The sequence below is a fragment of the Camelus ferus genome, chromosome 15 (assembly GCF_009834535.1).
Source record: "Camelus ferus isolate YT-003-E chromosome 15, BCGSAC_Cfer_1.0, whole genome shotgun sequence".
In the NCBI taxonomy this organism is placed as follows: Eukaryota; Metazoa; Chordata; class Mammalia; order Artiodactyla; family Camelidae; genus Camelus; species Camelus ferus.
The window spans coordinates 27426855-27449392 of NC_045710.1; the positions used below are offsets into that span (position 1 = coordinate 27426855).

The window sequence follows — 22538 nt, forward strand, 5'->3', positions numbered from 1 at the left end:
TTTTAAAGTCAAATACTTATCACTAAAAATATCAAAACATTTGAAATTCTTTTGCAGATCAGGTAATTCTTATTCTACTTGTTCACATTCTGGAAGAACAAATAAATACTAAAGCATATTTAAGCAGATTCAGTAATCAGAAAGAATATTCCAAATCAGTAACAGTGGGTAAAAGTGGACTAAAACGCTTCATTAGGAAATATTTTCTTTCCTGAAAAGTCACTTTTATAAAATGAAAATACTGTGGCAGTATAGTGCAATGACTAAGAGCTTTAGACTCAGCTCTGGAGTTCAAGTCTAAGCTCTGAAACTTCTCGGAAAATTCTGGACCAACTTCTTTTTCTCTCTGAACTTAGTTTCCCTTTTATAAAATGTAGGTAAGAGCAGCTACCTTAGAGGGGTACATAAGGACCAAATGAGATAAGTCACATATATGCTTAACTTTCAATAAATATTTACTCTTAATATTATCATAATAAAACCATACAAGCAGTATTTAAAGAAAGCGAGGTATTGAAATAAAACTGTCACAAGTTTAGTATTTTTACATTTTCAAAAATTGTTTCCATGTAAATCCAAAACCTTCTAAGTCTTCTAATCCAAATAAAATTTAAGAAATTTGCTAATAATAGATTATTACTGTTATTAACCCTACATGTAGCAACACATAAAGGAAAAGCTGCATGACATGTTTAAACACATTTTAATTCTACGTAATACTTTTATTTCCATAAAGTAACCTCTTGAGTTCTTGCTATTAGATTACTTAAAAGTATGCCTTAACACAAAATATACAATTTTATTCTGTCTGAATAATATGTTAGCACCCAAGAAGTCACGAATAAAAATTTAAGAACAAAACATAAAGATCAGTATCTTACCTTATCGGCACACATTGCCACTTTAATATCTTGTTTTGTAATTTCATAATGCCGTATATTTCGCACATAATTCCCCACCAGTTTTAAAATGTCTGCAGAAATGTATTCTAATACTGCTACTATGTAAACAGAAACCTGGTGGTCAATTTTATAACCTAAGACCTCCTGAAAAATTAAAAGAAAAGCATATTTTAAATTACTTACTATAAATTTGACACACTGATTTTTTTTTAAATGTATACAATTTAGTTTAACTTTTACTGAGGCCTGTGATTATCAGCAGCACTTAATTTTAAGTGGTTCATCTAGGAATAATAAGTATATTGCTATTTGAAAATGTAAGCTAAGAAACGGTAAGGCAAAATTACCTATGATTATGTAAAATACTGAAGAAGTACAGATAACTAAACAGATAATCCCTAATCCAGGAAGGAAGCCCAAGTTTAGGGGAGGGGAGAAATGCCCATGGTTACCTAATTCAGAATACCTGGAATTAACCATGACAAAAGAGGTATTTTTCTTTATGCAAAACAAGAGTTAACATATTATTGATATCTGAGAATATGTACTATCTTTATACTACTATCCTTCTATCCAAAGGAACCTGCACTTCCCAAAGCCCTAGTGCCACATTCCTGGTATCTGGATTGTTTCTATGGAAAAAAATTCATGCTATGTCCTGCTGAACAACAGTAGTTATTAACAGCATGTTAAATAGTCCTTTATTAGACTTCAAAGAGAGTATGGGCTTTTGTGGGACTGACCAGATCCTATAGGAAAACAAATTCTATTTTCTAAACAATCCAATTAAGGGAAAAAAACCGTGAAATAAGTCTACTTATAATATTTATAATAACTTTAATGCTGTATAATCTATAAAAATATTGAACACTATGTTGTACATGTAAAACTAATATAGTCAATCAACCTATACATTAATTCTTAAAAAAGAAGTTTACTTAGAGTTGGGGGCAGGCTGCACTTACCTTTAAGAATATGTAAAAACTATTAACTGTTTATAGTAATATGGATGTGTTAATAAATTGAAATTATATCCACAACTAGACTTTTAAATTCAACATTCAGAATCATTAAAGCAGCATGCATATACTTCAATTTAATTCTCTTAGAATATAATTAAATGCATAGCTATAGAAATCATGAAAAGAATTATAAGAAGTACACAACTACCAATAGTTTAGTAATGTTCTATAACTTACACTTACTTCCTCAGACCAGTTAGTAAGATACAGGCAGATATTTTTAATCAAATAACAAAGGACAAAACGTAACCTTTTAGTAGTCTTAATCATCCAAGTGTTCAGCCTTAAATCTTGGACAAGATCAGAAAGGCTTGGATATCCTAACACTATCACTTAGAGTCCTGGGAACTTGGACTAAAAGTTATTTAATCACTTTCTGCCTTAGTTACTTTACCAACAAACTGGAGATAATAATTAACTCTGTTGAGTAATAAAACTTAGAGCTAATGCATGCAATCAGTTAGCATTTTGACTGCATTACAATACATACAGAAGTATCAGAAGTATTACTAGGGTTTCAATTATTATAATACCTATATTTTTGGTGTGAGAGTTAATCAATAGTTTGTCATTGTACTAAATAAAACAGAAACTGCTAGAGTTTCCAGCAGTTATTCTATTAGTTTCAGAGAGATTCAACTGTCTGACTGACTAATTTACATGACAAGTATGACTAGATAGTTTAGGGGATCTTTAGGGAATTTTTGTTCAAAGATTACACACAGCCCTAGGGCAGTCTCACATAGGACCCTATATATTTAATGAAGTGAAGCATTAAGATCTGAAGGATTATAAGGGCACTTAGGTCTAACTAAAAAGAAAAGAGTTTTACAAATTCTCTTTGAGGTTGTACTAACACTTGATGAACAAAATCCACAATTATAGAACTTTTCTTAATCCTTTCAATTCACTTGAGTATTACTGTTGGTATGAAATTTCTTTACCTCATGTTGCCCAACTTATACTTTCCTATTATCATATCTCCCCTCCCCATGATGTAAGTTACTGGAAAAATTAAAATGAGATAATGTCACTCTTCAGTTGACTCTATTAGCCATAAAATTATTATTTGTGTTTAAAAATCACGGGTTTTATTTTGCTTTTAAAAGGCAAGAAGGCAGTATTTCAGCTTTACCTTTAACAAAGGATGAATTTTTTCTACTGGGAGAGATAAAGGGTTTCTTCGCTTCCTCTTTTCAATAGCCGATTGGGCATCTGCTATTGCCCACTTATCAATTGGATGAGGGAAACTTTTTTGAACACGTTCCTTGGAAAATAGGAAAATAACAACTAAGCAACAAATATATTAAGTAGCGCTCACTTACAACTTACTCTTAAAATCAGAGAGTACTAAAAGCAAGCTTTTCACATGTGGTATAAGTGATACTACAAACATACCTAAGCTAGAGAAAACTGACTGCCAGTATCCTACTTTCTTAACTAGGCAATTAAGAGACTACACATTCCTTGTATTATCTGGGAGGGGATCACATTCTGAATTTCAATTTCACTGTGAATAAAGCTAATGACAAGGATACATGGAAGCTATTTTAAACATTACTTACATAAAATTTCAAGGAACAAGACCTAAGCTCAAGAGGCAAATACCTAAACCTAGTTCTCATTTGTCCTTACTTTCAACACCAATTACAAGCTAAAATAGCATTCTGCACTTGCAATCTCTAAGAATTTTTTTCTTTATCCATCATGCAAAGGCACTTGACTTCAAAACTATTTACAAGTCATGGAAATCAGGGGTTTAGATTAGTAATAGCAATTTTGATATATTGTAGCTTGTCATTAGAGTTTCAGTCATCCACATCCATAGGTCATTAATTTTTAACAAAATATTTCATTTTAATGTCCAGCACTTGTTCGGTTAGAAGTTCCACTGAAAGTGAAAGAACTCACATTAATGTAAACTAATGTAATTTACTTCAAACAAAAAGTACTTTCATACTCTGTATTTTTAAAAACTCACTTTGAGGATAGCAAAATTAAAACCAGTAGAGGTCGCTATTACATAATTTTAACACCCGTATTTTGAATTACTCCAAATTTAACTAAAAAATAGTAATATGCAAAAACTACTAGATAAAATTAAACATCACTTTTGATTATGAATGTAAATTTAAAGTCTTGCAGTTGCTATTGAAATGGAAAATAAAGATTGTTATATGATATTCTGGGGGAAGAGGGAACACTGATTTCAGGACATGTTAGGAACAAATTCATAAATTGAAAATAGTTTAACCCATTTAAGTTTAATAAATTTTTTTCTTCATCTATGCTCAAGGCTAAGTCATCTGCCAAATATAAGAAGTATACATTTTAATTCTAATGAAAGAAAATAGTATAGCTGAAAATGGAGTTTACAAACTTTTTCAAATGCCTACTTGAATAGCTATACACGAAGGTCTAAAATTCTGGGGAAGATCAGCAGGCAAAAAAGGACTAAAAAAACGAAGAGGGAAAAGGTGAAAAAGAGCAGCCTAAAACAAGGATTCTTTGCCTTTTTGCAAGTCAATACCATAGACCTGCAAGTCCAAAAATGACAATTAAGAGACAACAGTAATTTTACCATGATTCCCAATTAAAATTTTCACACTGATGGGTTTAACCCATGGTTAACTGAATAGGTGTAATCACGAGTACAAACCTTATATACATAGTAAACTGGAACAAAGTTTCATAAAACAAAACATTCTACTATTATAGGCAATGCACTGATATTTACTATTCACTTACAAAAATGTTAATTGGACAATACACTAAAGTGAATTTATGACTTACTAATGAGTGATGACCTAGAGTCTAAAAAGCACTGATGTACAGAAAAGCAGCAGAACAGAATAGAAGCTGAACTCAATCTAACAATTCTAGATCTACTTAACATATATGTTTGAAAAAAAAAATCATCAGTAGAATTACAGAGGCAAACTGTAGGCAGAGGCTGAGATGGAAGAAAAAAAAGACAGAATCCTTTCCCATCTCAATTTTATCCACCTAATTCCAAGTTTACTGTTTTGAGAAAGAAGGAGAAGGAAAATTAAGAATGATAAAAGAGAAGGCAAGAAAGGGAAAGTAATAATAATGAAGAACACATTTTAAGCTTACTTATTATGTATTTACTCCTGGAGCTGTATATTTGGGATGTAATACCAAAGGTCAGAATGTGTGGGAAAAGACTGGTAGGGTCAAAAAAGATGCCTTGAATGTGGAAAGGCCAAGATAAAAAAATTATCTCTTGTAGTGGCAAATTTAATTATACAGAACAAATTAAATTCTTTTTACAATTATCTTACACATACTTTAAAATAAAAGAAGCCCAAGGAAGAATGATCAATGAAAGTTTCATGAATTAAAGTCTATTACTGAGGAGAGAGGACAAGATAGCAAACTAGAAACACCCTGAGCTTACTTCCTCTCATGAGCACACTAAAATCACAACTATCCGTAGAACCACTACTGATGAAAAAGACTAGAACCTACCAGAAAAGATCTTCTACAAATAAAGGCATAAAGGAGGATCCAGAATGAGACTGGTAGGAGGGGCAGACTTGCAATATAATCAAATCCCATACTCTACCAGAATGGGTGATCCACAACCTAAATAAAGCATATTCATACTAGAGAGATTCTCCCACAGGAGTGGAAGTTCTGAACCCCATGTCTGGCTCCCCAGCCGGGGGATCTGGCACTGGAAAGATGAGCCCCCAGAGCATTTGGCTTTGAAGACCAGTGGGACTTAACTGCAGGAGCCCCACAAGACTGGGGGAAAGTAGAGATTTCACACTTAAGGGCACACACAAAATCTTGTGTGTACCAGGACCCAGGTCAAAAGCAGTAATTTGATAGGAATATTAGGCCAGATCCACCTGCTGTACATGGCATCTCCTGAAGAAGGCAGTGGCTGGCAAAGGCTCACCCTAGGAACATAGACACTGGTAGCAGACATTATGGGGAACATTTAATCATATGAACTCTCCTGGTGGCTATCATATTGGTTCAAAAGCACCAAGCCCTGGCCCCACCCAATAGTCTGTAAGCTCCAGTGGCTGGGATGCCTCAGGTCAAATAACTAACTAGGTAGGGACATAGCACCGCCCATCAACAAACAGACTGCCTAAAGATTTCCTGAGCCTACAACCGATTCTAGACATGCCCCTAGACCTGGCCCTCCCATCATAGGGCCAAGATACAGCTTCACACACCAGAGGGCAGGTACCAGTCCCGCCTCCCAGGAAGCCTTCACAAGCCTCTAGACTAGCCTAACCCACTGAGGGGCAGACACCAGAAGCAAGAAAACTACAATCCTGTAATGCAGGCCAGACCCTACCCTGGGACCAGTTGGACCCTGGCCCAGCCCATTAGTAGGCCAACACACCCCAGATCCCATTCCCAACTGTCAGGAACTGCTCCCTCCTCCTCCTCTCTGCTCAAATGACCTAAAACATAAGCTGAGATCCCTGGACCCTGCAGCCAGACTCCAGGAACCAGCTCTGCCTGCCTAACGCTAGGATCTGGCTTCACCTTCCAGTCAGGAGGCAACAGTTCCAGACTCTTCAGGACTCTGTCTCCACCCACCAGTGAGACAGCACTAGCTCCAGGACCCCCTAGGGTTCCATAACCAGGTCACACTAGAGAACAGCCAGCAGCACAAGGCAGGGCCTGGCAACCTACCAGACCGCCAACATAGTCAGCCTGCTATAACAGAAGGACCCATGTAGCCCTCTTAGGGGAACCCCTATAAAATATAGCATGGGTGATGAGAGGAGATTGCAATGCCAGGATGTATAAGACATCTCCCATAGAGGGCTACCCCTCCCAGGTCAAGAAATGTCTAACCTACCACATACATAAAAATACAAATAGCAATACACACAAACCAGGCAGCAGAGGAGTATCTTCCAGACAAAAGAACAAGATAAAACCCCAGAAAAACTAAGTTAAGTGGAGATAGGCAAAATCTACCTGAGAAAGAGTTCAGAGTAATAATCATAAAGATAATCAAAGAACTCAGGAGGAGAATGGATGCAAAGAGCAAGAAGAAGTTTTAACAAAGTTAGAAAATATAAAGAACAACCAAACAGAGCTGAAGAATACAATAGCTAAAATGAAAAATATACGAGAAGGATCAATAGTAGACTAAATGATACAGAAGAACGAATCAGTGAGCTGGAAGACAGAGCAGTGGAAATCACTTCTGTTGAACAGAAAAAAGAAAACAGAATGAAAATAAATCAGGACAATTTAAGAGACTTCTGGGACAACATCAAGCACACTAATATTCACATTATAGGGGTTCTGGAAGGTTAAGACAGAGAGAGAAAGGGTCTGAGAAAATATTTAAAGATATAATAGCTAAAACTTCCCTAATCTAGGAAGGGAAACAGTCACCCAAGTCCAGGATGCACAAAGTCTCATACAGGATTAAAACTGAGGAACACACCAAGATACAAGGGAACTCTCATAAGGCTATCAGCTTATTTTTCAGCAGAAACTCCGAAGGCTAGAAGGGAGTGGCATGATATATTTAAAATAATGAAAGGGAAAAACCTATAAGCAAGAATACTCTACCCAGTAAGGCTCTCATTCAGATTTGATGGAGGAATCAAAAGATTTACAGACAAGCAAAAGATATAAGAATTCAGTACCACCAAACCAACTTGACAACAGATGCTAAAGGAACTTCTCTAGGCAGAAAAGAAAAGGCTTTATGTAGAAACAAAATTATAAGACAGAAAAGCTCACCGGTAAAGGCAAGCATACAGTAAAGGAAGGAAATTATCCACACACAAACTATTAGAGAAGTTAAAAGACAAAATTAGTAAAATTATCAGTATCCACAATAAGCAGTTAAGTGATACTCGAAACAATTAGATGTAAATTATGATATCAAAAACAGTAATCTTGAGAGGAGAAAAGTACAAATGCAGGATATCTAAAATGCATTTGAAATTAAGAGATCAGTAACTTAAAACAATCATATATATATAATATATATAGACTGTTACACAAAAACCTCATGGTAACCACAAACCAAAAATCTGTAATAGACAGACAAAGAAAAAGGAAAAGGAATCTAAATATAATACTAAAGATAGTCATCAAATCACAAGAGAATAAAAGAAGAAAGGGGGGGGGAAGACCTACAAAAACAAATCCAAAACAATTACAAAATGGCAAAAAGAATATACATACGGATAACTACCTCAAATGTAAAGAGAATAAATGCTTCAATCAAAAGACAGACTGGCTGAATGGGTACAAAAACAATAATTATATATATGCTGCCTACAGGAGACTCACTTCAGATCTAGAGATACATACAGACTGAAAAGAGGGGATGAAAAAAAGTTATTCCACATAAAAGGAAATCAAAAGAAAGCCAGAGTAGCAATACTTATAACAGACAAAATAGACTTTAAAATGAAGACTGTTACAAGAGACAAAGCACTACATAATGATCAAGGGATCAATTCAAGAAGATATAAAACAACTGTTAAAATATTTCACCTAACACAGGAGCACCTCAGTATAGAAGGTAAATACTAACAGACATAAAAGGAGAAATCAACAGTAACTCAATAGCAGCAGTGGACTTTAAAACTCCACTTACATCAATGGACATGATCATCCAGACAGCAAATCAATAAGAAAACAAAGGCCTTAAATAGCACATTAGACCAAATAGTCTTAATTGGTATTTATAGAGCATTCCATCTGAAAGCTATAGAATACACATTCTTATCAAGTGCACATGGAACGTTCTCCAAGATAATTACACACTATGCCACAATACAAAGCCTCAGTAAATTTAAGAAAACTGAAATCACATCAAGCATCTTTTCCAACCACAATGCTATGAGATTAGAAATTAACTACAAGAAAAAAAGCTGCAAAAACCAAAAACATGTGGAGGCTAAACAATATGTTACTAAATAACCAATGGACCACTGAAGAAATCAATGAGGAAATCAAAAAATACCTAAAGATAAATGAAAATGAAAACATGACAATCCAAAACCTATGGGACACAGCAAAAGCAGTACTAAGAGGGAAGTTTACAGTGATAGAAGGAATCTTGTTACCTCAGGAAAACAAGAAAAATCTCAAATAAATAACCTAACCTTACACTTAAAAAAACTAGAGAAAGAAGAATAAACAAAACCCAAAGCTAGTAGAAGGAAAGAAATCATAAAGATCAGAGTAGAAATAAAATAGAGACTAAAAAAACCAACAGAAGATCAATGAAACAAAATGCTGATTCTTTGAAATGATAAACAAAACTGATAAACCTTTAGCAAGACTCATCAAGAAAAAAAAAGGGAGAGGACCCAAATCAATAAAATAAGAAATGAGAAAGGAGAAGTTACAACTGACACAAAGGAAATACAAAGGATCATAAAATACTACTGTGAGCAAGTACAGACAAATAAAATGGACAACATAAGAAAAAAATGGGCAAATTCTTAGAAAGGTACAATCTCCCATGACTGAACCAGGAAGAAATAAAAAATATGAACAGACCAATTACCAGTACTGAAACTGAATCAATAATTTTAAAACTCCCTTGTGCTCTACACTGGAATTTGACACAACATTGTAAAATGATTATAAATCAATAAAAAATGTTCAAAACAAAACAAAACAAAATAAATAATTTTAAAACTCCCAACAAACAAAAGTCCAGGACCAGATGGCTTCACTGGTGAATTCTACCAAACATTTAGAGAAGAGTTAACACCTATCTATCTGAAACTATTCCAAAACACTGCAGAGAAAGAAACACTTTCAAACATTCTATGAAGCCACCATCACCATGATACCAAAACCAGACAAAGATATCACAAGAAAACAAAATTACAGGCCAACATCACTGATGAACATACATGCAAAAATCCTCAACAAAATATTAGCAACCTGTTGCCGACAATACATTAAAAGGATCGTACACCATAATCAAGTGGGATTTAACCCACAGATGCGTGGATTTTTCAATATCTGCAAATTAATCAATGTGATACACTACATTAACAAATTAAAGAATAAAAACCATATGATCATCTCAATAGATGCAGAAAAAGCTGACGAAATTCAACATCTATTTATGATGAAAATGTTCCTGAAAGTGGGCACAGAGGGAGCATTTCACAACATAATAAAGGCCATATATGACAAACCCACAGCGAACCTCAGACTCAGTGATGAAAAGGTGAAAGCATTTCCTAAGATCGGGAACAAGACAAGGATGCCCACACTCACCACTTTTATTCAACATAGTTTTGGAAGTCCAGCCACAGCAATCAGAGGAGAAAAAGAAATAAAAGGAATCCAAATCGGAAAGGAAGAATGAAAACTATCACTATTTGCAGATGACATGATTCATGAAAATCCTAAAGATGCCACTGGAAGACTACCAGAGCTCATCAATGAATTCAGTAAAGATGCAGGATGCAAAATTAATATACAGAAATCTGTTGCACTTCTATACACTAACAACAAACTATCAGAGAGAAATGAAGAAAACAATGCCATTTACCATTACATCAAAAAGAATAACATACCTTGGAATAAACCTACTTTTGGAGGTAAAAAACCTATACTATGAAAACTGTAAGACACTGATGAAAGAAACTGAAGACAACACAAACAGATGGAAAGATACACCATGCTCTTAGACTGCAAGAATTAATATTGTTAAAACCCGTATTACCCAAGGCAATCTACAGATTCAATGCAATCCCTATCAAGTTACCAATGGTATTTTTCACAGAACTAGACCAAATAATTAAAAAAATCTATATAGAAACACAAAAGACCCCGAATACCCAAAGTAATCTTGAGAAAGAAGAACAGAGTCGGAAGAATCACACTCCCTGATTTCAGACTATTCTGTAAAGCTACTATAAAGCTACAATCATCAAAACAATATGGTACTGGCACAAAAACAGATCAATGGAACAGAACAGAAAGCCCAGAAATAAACCTATGCACTTATAGTCAATTAATCTACGACAAAAGAGGCAAGAATATACAATGCAGAAAAGACAGTCTCTTCAATAAGTGGTGCTAGGAAAACTGGACAGCTACCTGTGAAGAATGATATCACAACATTTTCTAACACCATATAAAAAATAAACTCAAAATGGATTAAAGAGCAAAATTTAATATTGGATACTATAAAATTCCTAGAGGAAAGCAGAGGCAGAACACTGACATAAACTGCAACAATATTTTTTTTGTCTGTATCCTAGAGTAAAGTAAACAAAAATAAAGATCAAAAAATGGGATCTAATTAAACTTAAAGGCTTTTGCATAGCAAAGGAAACCACTGACAAAATGAAAAGACAACCTATGAAATGGGAGAAAATATTTGCAAATGATGTGACTGACAAGGGATTAATTTCCAAAATATACAGACAGCTCATACAACTCAATATCAAAATAAACAATTCAATCAAAAAATGGGCAGGTAGACCTAAACAGATACTTCTCCAAAGAAGACATACAGATGGCCAAAAAGCACATGAAAAGATGCTCAGCATCACTAATTATTAGAGAAATGCAAATCAAAACCACAATGAGGTATCACCTCACACCAGTCAGAATTGCTGTCATCAAAAAGTCTACAAATAATAAATGCTGGAGAGAGTATAGAGAAAAGGGAACCCTCCTGCACTGTTGGTGGGAATATAAATTGGTGCAGTCACTATGGAGAACAGTATGGAGGTTCCTTAAAAAACTAAAAATAAAATTACCACATGATCCAGCAATCTCACTCCTGGGCATATATCCAGAAAAGATAAAAACTCTAATTCAAGAAGATACATGCACCCCAATGTTCATAGCAGCACTATTTAAAATAGCCAAGACATGGAAACAACCTACATGTCCATCAACAGATAAATAGATAAAGAAGATGTGATATATACAATGGAATATTACTCAGCCATAAAAAAGAACGAAATACTGCCATTTGCAGCAACATGGACGAATCTATAGATCATTATACTAAGTAAGTTGGGCAGAGAAAGACAAATATCATATGATATCACATAAATGTGCAAATCTAAAAATACGATAAAAATGAGCTTACTTACAAAACTGAAACACACTCACAGACAGAAAACAAACCTATGATGACAAAGGGGAAAGGGAAGGGAAGGGATAAATTTACTAATTTATTTATTATTTACTACAGTAGTAGTTAGATACACACTACTATATATATAAAACAGATAACAAAGACCTACTATATAGCATAGGGAACTATATTCAATATTTTGTAGTAAGTATAATGTAAAAGAATAGCAAAGGAAAACATATATATATATAACTGAATCACTTTGCTATATACCTGAAACTAAGATAACACTGTAAAGCAACTATACTTCAATTAAAAATATTTTTTAAAAGTCTATTACTCTGTCACTTTCAAGACTAATAATTTTGTTTGTCTGAAATAGAGAAACTTCATCTTGATTAATCATTTAGTGGCTTTGGGAAAGATACAGAACTAGGTTTGAGATTCTGCTCTGTCTCTTATTAGCAGAACTTTGTCTTTTCCTTTACATAATAAAGGTGTCTAAATAGATAATCCTAAAGATCAATTCCAATACAAATATTCTAGGATCTATGAAAATTCCTATATATGTACATCAGTGCAAATACTCAGACTCACCGGTACTTTTGAAGAGCTACTATTAATAATAAAGCTTTAGGATGTGTGGCCAAATTTTTTTTTTTCTGTCTAGAAAGGCAGAAAATACGGAGACATTACTTGGGAAATATACATGTGAATGGCAAACTTATTAGAAATTACAAAGATTCTTTGGAATGTAAAGGAAAATGGAAAAAATTTAAAGAAAAAATGAATGGAAAAGGAAAGCAAATTTTTAAAATTTAAGGATACAGCTCACATGTATAATAAGATTAAGGAGTCCATGAGTCCATGAAAGCCTGAGTTAAACAAGGGGAAAAATATATTGGTGTCTGAGAAATGAAAGTTCATTAAATACAGTACACACGGGCCAGAAAAGGAAACAGGAAAAGAAAGAAATTACAAATGGAAATCAGTTTAGTCAACCAGAAAGAAATAAAAAACAAGGAGAATTATGAAATAACAAGATTTAGGAAATTAAAGAACATACTTTACCAGGGACATAATCAGAGAAAAAAAATACTATTAGTTTTACTTCCAGTTTCTAAAAAGATTAAATACAGAAAATGAGAGGGAGAATAAACCAGATTGGAACAATTTTTATACACTATCTTTTAAAACAAATTACTTTGAAAAGATAGGACCAAATAACATATATTCTTCTTTTGCATTCCCAGAGCATTTATATACTCCTTATTTATCTGGAACACTGCCTGACAAACAGTGGATTCTTGAATATTGATGGCATGGATTAGTTAATATCAGCTACATCAATAAAACAAAATCCCATTCATTTAAATTATAATAGTTCATAGTTTGTGATGATCTATAGTACAATTTATCAAAACTTTTAACTAACATGAGCAAGATTATAAATATGTATGTAATTCATTATTTTTTAAGCACTTTTGAAGTTTCTATTTTCCTAAAATTATAGGGCAACTGAAAATCACTTTAAGTTTTTTACTAAAACAAATTCCCTAGGGGCTGAATATGAAGCAGGAATTGCCACCCTTTGAATTATGCTTATACTTTAAAATAATCAAAATGTATTCTTTAGAAATAAAATTCACATATTCCACTCAATCAGACTGATCTATTTCTTAAAGTACATTTTTAAAAATTGAAGTATATACAGTTACAATGTGTCAATTTCTGGTATACAGCACAATGTCTCAGTCATGTATATACATACATACATCTGTTTTCATGTTATTTTTCATTGAAGTTTATTATAAGATATTAAATATAGTTCCCTGTGCTATGCAGAAGAAACTTGTTTTGGTTTTTTTTTTTTTTAACCTATTTTTATATATAGTGGCTAACATTTGCAAATCTCAAACTCCCAAATTTGTCCCTTCCCACCTCCTTTTCCCTGGTAATCATAAGATTGTTTACTATGTCTGCAAGTCTGTTTCTGTTTTGTAGATGAGTTCATTAGAGTCCTCTTTTTTTCTTTTTTTTAGATTCCATATATGAGTGATATTATATGGTATTTTTCTTTCTGGCTTACTTCACTTAGAATGACAATCTCTAGGTCCATCCATGTTGCTGCAAATGGCATGATTTTATTCTTTTTATCGCTGAGAAGTTGAAGTACATTTTTTATATGGCCTTCAATTCTTTTTTAATTTTGATGAATTATTTCTTACCTCAAAATTTATTTGAAGGGCTTGCTAAATTCATGGCCCTTACTATTTTTAAAAAACTCCATAAATGTATTTTAAAAATTAAAAAAATTATTTCCTGATGAAAGAATCAAAGACACCATTATTTTCATTTAGATATTGCCATATCTTCATATTCTTAAATAAATACCTTCCAGCAAGAAGGGTATTTGACTATTGACTGGAAAAGACCTAGATTTCCATCTTTTAAAAATCTTTTCTACCATTCTGAAGATTGTCTAATATATAAAACAAGGAGAACAATAATTACTCCACAGGGTTGTTAAAAGAACATAAAAATGTATATAACAGTACTTTGAAAATAGAAAGCTTATTACACAGTTGATTGCTCTTTCTACTACTGTCATATATTCTCTTCCAAAAAACCACTCCCAACCATAAAATAAGCTCACTGAAATATCACATGCTATATATATTTTAAAGGTTCAGATTAAGTGCTTAAAAATTACAAGACAGGGCATAGGCTAAGTATCTTCGATATCGTATCTCAGAAGTTTTCTAAATGAGTACTAAAAAGCTATTTTTTTCTCCTTTTCCAGTTTTACTAGGTAGAATTATTACAGTTCGAATGCACATACACATTATATTGCATGTAAATACATATATACAGTATACTGCATTTTTTTTAGTTTACATATATGTACTAATTATTGTTTCTAAGAACAGATTAGATCTTTAGCTTCTAAAAAGCTATTTTTAAAAACAGGTACAAAATATCCTTTATTATTTAGAGTCTTGAGTACCTACACATTGATGAAATGTGTGCAAGTGGAAGACTGAGAGACATTAATAATTTTTGAGAATTCACGAAGATCTTCAATACTGGAAAATTATATATTAGTTTCTATATTTTAAAAAGGAGGAAGTTAGATAAACATAAATATAGTACAACATATTTGGAAAGAGCTGAATTCGAGTTTGCAGTGTTACCAAACTAGCAAATTCCTGGTATGTAACAACATCAGAATGATGACAAGATCTGTAACCACAGTCTAATGCACTAGGCATAGAATTGAATGCTGCATTTTATAAATACCACGAGAGACCCTAACCAGGGTCCAAATGATCAAATGGAGTTGCTAATGAGGAGAGTCAGGTAACCATTTCTATCCAAGATCTCTACTGAAGCCCAACATAGCAGGTGCCTAAGGAAATTATGAATAAAAGTTATGTGACCTTATACTTCAATTGAAAAATGGGGCTAAAATGTATAAATCTACTTTGAATTACTTAAGAAATCAAAGTGAATTTCACAGACCACAATCTCTTCTACATCCACAACCTTTGTAACTCAGTGTTCCTTAATATTTCTTTGCCTCAACTGAAATCTGGACCTCCTCTAAGACTTCCAGAACAGGAATTGTCCTTGTACCAAAACCTATATAATCTTCCACTCCCCAAGTTTATTATAAGATATTAAATATAGTTCCCTGTGCTATGCAGAAGAAACTTGTTTTGGTTTTTTTTTTAACCTATTTTTATATATAGTGGTTAACATTTGCAAATTTCAAACTCCCAAATTTGTCCCTTCCCACCTCCTTTTCCCTGGTAACCATAAGATTGTTTACTATGTCTGCAAGTCTGCTTTTGGAATATCATTCTTCCACTCTCACGTAAAGTCCTGCCATGATCACCCTGTATGACTTTATTGTTTAAATTAAGGATACATAAAATACCCTGACCTCTTAATTCCTGGAACACTTCATTATTGGGACCTTCATGTCTAGTCTAGCCACCACCATATGGCCACATCCTGCTTTCTAACTGTGTTACTTCAGAAATCTTGAATTCTAACAACTCTATCTCTGATCTCAATCTGTTCTTCTGTTTTTCTCACTCAGGTATTTTAGTGTTACCAGTTCTTTCACCTTATTGGGAAACCCAATACTACTGTGGTTCCCTTCATATCTTCCCAATCTACCTGCCCTCTCCTACCTGGCAGGACAGTTTAGTGGAATGTATGCCTAGAAAGCTTAGACTTTCTGGGTTAGAGTCTTGGCTTCACTACTTATCAGCTGAAACCATGGGCAACTTATTTAACCTCTCTCTGCTTCAGTTTCCACATTTATTCATTCAAGGTAACATTTCCTGAGTGCCTTCTCAGTGCCAGACATTGTTCCAGGTGCTGGGGATTTGGTAGCGAACAACATCTTATATTCTAATAAGGGGGGAAAAAGCACCATCTTCACGTGGTTATCAAAAACTTTAAATGAAATATAAACATAGATCTGTTTAGACCAGTTGATGGTATTATAGCAAGCTCTCAAATTTCAGCTGTTACTAAATTTCACTTTTTTTCCTTATCCAATTTAGATTCTCTGATGCTCTTTTCAGTCGAGCTTCCTATTGGATAACTATGTATCAATCCTTCACCCCCCAGTGGAACAGAAAAGGTCCTGGGGCAGATACAGATACACCTCCTCCCCAGTCACTGTGTACCACAAAATCACTATTACATTCTAGTGTGTTGTCTCCTGAAAAGGGTTGTAAATCACTGCTATTACCAATTTCCACAATTCCCTAGACCTACTGTTCTGCTCTTGTAAGTCTATGGTGAAATACCATTCAACTCAACAATCTTATTTGTACCCACACTTGAGTACTAGAAAAGAAATGTCACAGAAATTCAAAGATTTGTACACTATACATTCGAGGTCATTAAAGTCAAATGATCATCAATGGCAGAAAATTTTTATATTTACAGCTCTATCTCCCATTTTCTATAGTTGGCACTTCAAATCTTCTTTCCTCTCCTCTCTAATGTGACTCCTTCGGAATTCATCTTAGATGGCTCTTCCTCACAATACATCATTTTATCTTACTGTCCATATATCTGTCTGTATCTCCACTAATCTATAAGCCCCAAAAAGACAGGAGCCATGCCATCTTTATGACAGAACTTCCTTCCCAGATTTTTAGATGTTTCCTTCCCTTCTGATTGATAGGAAGGGGTTCACTTAGTGTCTAAAATACACGTAACAACTGAAGATCAATGGATTAACTGAAATATTTTGAAGAATTGACAGCTGGCTTTAAAAAATAAAAAAAAACTTGGACATATTCCACCCTTAAAGGTTTGAGTATATTTGTCATTCTAGCATCAATAAGTAGTATTCAGAGGCCCAAAAAGTTCATTTTAGATTAAAAGCAAAACATGGAATAGTCTGACAGCTAAAACATATACAAGCTATCATACACCCAATATAAAGTTAAAATAAATCCAGTCTTCATTTTCTAAATGCCTATATATTTTGTACAACTGAAGAGCAAACTCTTCCCCTCCTTCACTGACATTACAATAAACACAGAACAGCTCAAGGCAAAATTTATCATACCTCTACATCTGAAGCACTTCGGGGCTGAGCTTGGCAAAGCATATTTAATAATTGCAAAATTAATTCTTCAACATACTGAAGAGCATCATCACTAGACTCGAGAGTGGGATGAACTTGCCCCTGGACCTATAAACAAAAAGGAAAGTAATTAAAATATAGGTTTGTTTCATCTAAACAAACAAAACAATTTTTTTTAATGTGAGTTTGTACTCAAGAACATGGTCTGGCTTGCAAATACAGATTTGAATATTATGACCCAAGTCTGGATTCTTAACCTTTTTCCAAGCCACATGTACCATACATGCTTATTAACATGCTTCTGGAGATTCAAAGACTTAATTGCATAATTTTAGTATTTTTTCTTAAACCCTGGTTACCCTGGGGTGTGGGAATGTAGAGAGGGAGAGGCTGAGCTGGGAATAAATAGTACAGTTTATATGGTTTTTGCCAAGGACCAGTGGTGGTTATAACATTTACTCAACATACTGCTTGGGCAAAACTGACCTCCTACAGGTTTTTGTCACTTGTTTAACTCTATCTTTTCTACCAAGTGATAAAATCCCAGAGGAATATATCTTATCTTATTTACCAAAGTAACTCGAGTATCTAGCATTGTGCAGGGCACATAATAACAAGCTTGATAAATGTCTGCTGAACACAAAGTCATCCTATGTCAAAGGATACAAAATGGGCACTTTTGACAATATGAGACTCTATACTTTAAGGAAGATAACTTGGTCTTCACCCTCATTTTCCCTCAACCATTTCTTTGGAGGCATCTCAGGCCACTGCTTTTTGTAAAACTTACATTTTAATAGCCAGCATGATACTCTTTACTTGCATCCCTTTGCCATTCACCGTGGGTCAAAACTGCTCCCTACTTTTTAAAATGGCAAAAATTCAGTTCCAAGAGACAAACAATACATATTTCAAAATATACCCAACTGTCCCAAGGATGGTAGAGCACTCACTGGATGAAAGCACTCCGGTACTCACTAGTCAAGAGCACTTAGTGTGGTCTATCCTACCTAGTACATACACCTCATTAGCTGAGAAGGTATGACAGACAGCCCTAGAGTGTGGGGAAATTTCTATAAAGTGTACCATACAATGAATTTAAAATGTGTATTAAAATTACACAGATATGTGTATGTATACGAATATATGCACTTACAGTACTTTCTAAAGAAAAATATTTTAGACACAAATAACATTATGACAATTCAGAACTGTGTGAGGGGGTGCTACATGAAGTGTGAGGTTTAAAACAATTTATCATTATTTTACAGGTGAAGAAACTGAGCCTCAAAAGCCTTAAATCATTTGCCCAAGCACTTCTGATCATCTTTGGTATAGCAATTACCAACCTGACTATAAATGATCTGTTTACAAATCTCTTTACCCTATTAGATGACTGAATGGTTGTGCAGTTAAAATAATGGATGGAGTATGGACGAGAATCCAGAATTCATGTTTCTCAGCTTTCCATTCACCAGGCCATCACATTTTGACTACTGTGTGTAGGTAACGAACCTCATGAAGTTACTTCTCTTCAACACTAAGCATGATAAAAACACCTTTAAAAAAAAACAAAACTGAAACTTGACAAAAGTTTTATTTTTATACATTGAATTACATGCCTCCATTCGCCTAAACTGTCTTTTTAGACATCCTTTACCTTCATGGCTGACTTTTCTACTTATCTTCCTTTAGTAGTGAACCCTGACACCACATGGTAGGGTTTTGTTTTTTTTTTTTTTTTGGTAGGGAGTCTCAAGTCAAGTCCTTTTTATTTTTTAAATTCTCTTTTCTTAGTATCAGTGACACAATCTATTCTGCTCTTTTTTTGTTGTTGTTCCTTTTTTCTATTCGTTCCTTATTGAGTTCCATATCTACACCTACCCCTCAAATGTGGATTCCATTCTTGTCTGTCTGCCCTCTTCTGTTTTTTTCCCCACCAGCTAATCTCATTGACTTCCACATTTTTATCACCTGTGTGGATGACTCCACATCTACCTCTAGCCCTGACTTTCTCCTGAGTTTTAGACTCATACTCCACATTACTTGCTGGGTATCTCCACCTATCTTACCAAAATCCCAAAGATAACATTGAGGTGGGGCACTTATTATAAAAGCTGAACAAGAAAAACTATCATCAGACACACAGAGATAACTCACAAATGAAAAACACAGTACAGACAGCCGCTGGTTACACTAAGATGTAGTCCTGGGAAATGTAGCTATAATTGGGGGGTTACATTTCTGTTCAAGGCTCTAGCATCACATAAAATAGAGCTATAGATTTAAAAAACCACAAATTTTATATTTAAAAGGGACCCTAGAAATCATTTAACTCAGTCCCTCTACTTAGCAGATGATAAAAAGGAGATACCCACAATCCTGTAGCTAACTAGTAATGTCAAACCTGGGCCTCCTGGTGTCTAGGCCAAAGCTCTTTGCAGTAAACTCTTGACTGTCAAACCCGAGGAGTCTGGGAAGTGTTCCAGCAGCCCCAACAGCGTAAGGAGTAAAATGTCCATGAATTGTATCTATTTATATAATCGCTTCTAGATAAAACTTGGCTTGAAGTATATGGTCATATTCTAATAAACATTAGCATGTCATAAATGCAAATGCAACATTATAAATCTTATAATCTGAAAATGTAAATTTTTTAAAAGGTAAAATGATCATTGATTATACAGATCCCATATATCACATAAAATTATAAATATACTAAAAATTCAACATAAAGCTTATCACTATAGACAAATATTTGGATGAAAATATTTAATCTACAATAATTCTAACTAACTTAAAAAATATCAAAGCCCTTTTGAGGAAGTGGTTTAGGTACCTCAAAACACATTTTAGAAAATGCTCAGAAGAATGTAAATTGATCAGATCATACTAAATAAAAATGTTCTTTGCTTTTCAAAGAAATCCATAGAAACAACACAATTCTTCATTAATATAGCTCCATCTCCAGCTGCTCCTCAGTTTACACTTTATGCTGAGCAATTCAAACTATCTGCAGTTTGCTAGAACACAGCATGCAGTTCAATGTTCTCCATGACTCTCACTCACTCTCTTACCCTCTCATCTACCTATTTGACTTTCAAAACCCAGATCTCTCATTTGGGAAGTCTCATTTCCTGTCTCTTTCTAAGGCAGAATTAACCTCATTCATTTAACTGATCTATTAAATGCCAGGTGCTCTGTTAGGTGCTGGATATAAAGAGATGAATCAAAACTAATCCCTGCTCATATGGGCCTTATACTTTGCTCTGTGCTAACCCTTGTACTAGGTACCACACTTTTTATCCAGTTTGTCATACTGAATTATAATTACATGTTCCCTTGTTTATTTCCTCTGTTGATGCTCTGATTGGGCAAGGCTTTGTTTATCTACTTACAGAATCATTTTCTCTTTGCTTTTCACTTGAAACCCCTGACATTTAGGCAATACACAAAGCCTCTGTGTTGTAGGGGTGAAAGGAATAAAATATCTCTTTCTTGAAATTAAGAGTGAAAGGGGGTGGCAGTAAGGCTAGGGAGTCTGGTTAATAAAATAAAATATCTCTTTCTTGAAATTAAGAGTGAAAGGGGGTGGCAGTAAGGCTAGGGAGTCTGGTTAATTTCAGAAGCATACACCGTGAAGCAGAAACCATTCAACATATAATGGCAGTCAGAACTAAAATCAATGTTTATCATGTAGAATCAAATGAACTGTATAACTACAGTGGTGAAATGCTATAGTTTAAAAAAATACTGCTTATAATTCAGGCACATATAGTTAAAATGCTAAGTTTGACACCTTTCATGATATATAAAATTTTAGAAATTCAAAGTTTTACTCATTGATGGTTACTAATAGCCAAATAAAACTTATTAGGTATAAATCAAAGAATTAGGCTTAAATAGAAAATAATGCATGATGTCAACTGTTCTAAGTTTCTGGACATTAACCTTTACCACATCTTAAATCTGTCAAATTAGGATCACAAGGTTCCTTCATATAAGAGACTAATAAATGATTTTAATTCTTTAAAATCAAAACAATACTTCAAAACCTATGACTGAAAAACATGGGCAATGATAAATGTTTAAAGACAAGCAGAGAACCAATTCCTGAAATACAGACTTTGCTCTTTATTCTTTCAAGGAAGATGCTGTTAAGGGGTTTCTTTAATAAGCAGGCAGAAGCAGCATTACATTTCCTACACAGATAGAATTTTTAAAAAAAACACTTCTCTTCTATGAGATGGTGTTACAGCTAAGTGTTCCATTTCATCTAAATGGTACTCAAAGATATTTAATAGATCAAATGATCCAAATTATTCAAGACCATACAGAATAGGTTACACTGCCAAATCTCACGACAGCCTTCAGAAGCTATCTACAGCTGATATTCACTGAGGGGGTGTGTGTCTGAGAGCAATTGTGCACTTAAAATTGGGTTTAAAATAGTTGGGGAATTTCTCTTACATGCAGTTTTCAAAAACATTTAGTACTTAGGTTTACTGAGACAAAAAACTTCATATATTTCTTCAAATGCACTTACTTTAGGTAATTTAAATTGAGTAAATGCAAAAACTTCACTAAAAATACAATGACAGCCAGGAATAAGGATTATATAAGGTCATGACAGTAATTCTTTTAAGGTATAATCACCATATTCAATTAAAGATGCCACCCATTAAATTTTAAACCTTTCTTAAGAACTGCTTGCTTCTATCTGGACAGTTCACTGTCTCTAGTAATTTCTAACAGATTAAGAAGCAACTTTGTTGACTACTATTATCAGGTTTTATGGAATCTGGAAAAGCAAAGGGATTAGGTCTGTATTAATTCTCAGTTGTCTGATACATGAGTCCTCTAACTGCATTCAGGAACCCCTTGGGTAAACTGCCAGAAAACACCAT

General features: G+C 34.0%; 1 protein-coding gene across 2 annotated transcripts in view; it reads right to left on the bottom strand.

Annotated features, from left to right (window-relative positions):
* SOS1 (SOS Ras/Rac guanine nucleotide exchange factor 1) overlaps window positions 1-22538 on the bottom strand; it is a 134703-nt gene that overhangs the window by 63117 nt on the left and 49048 nt on the right. For both annotated transcript variants that reach the window (XM_032497379.1, XM_032497378.1), the window contains exons 2-4: window positions 17614-17739; window positions 3060-3191; window positions 882-1046 (exon numbers count right to left, since the gene is read on the bottom strand). In XM_032497379.1, coding sequence (XP_032353270.1) covers window positions 882-1046; window positions 3060-3191; window positions 17614-17739 — 423 coding nt within the window. The remainder of the gene's footprint in view (window positions 1-881; window positions 1047-3059; window positions 3192-17613; window positions 17740-22538) is intronic.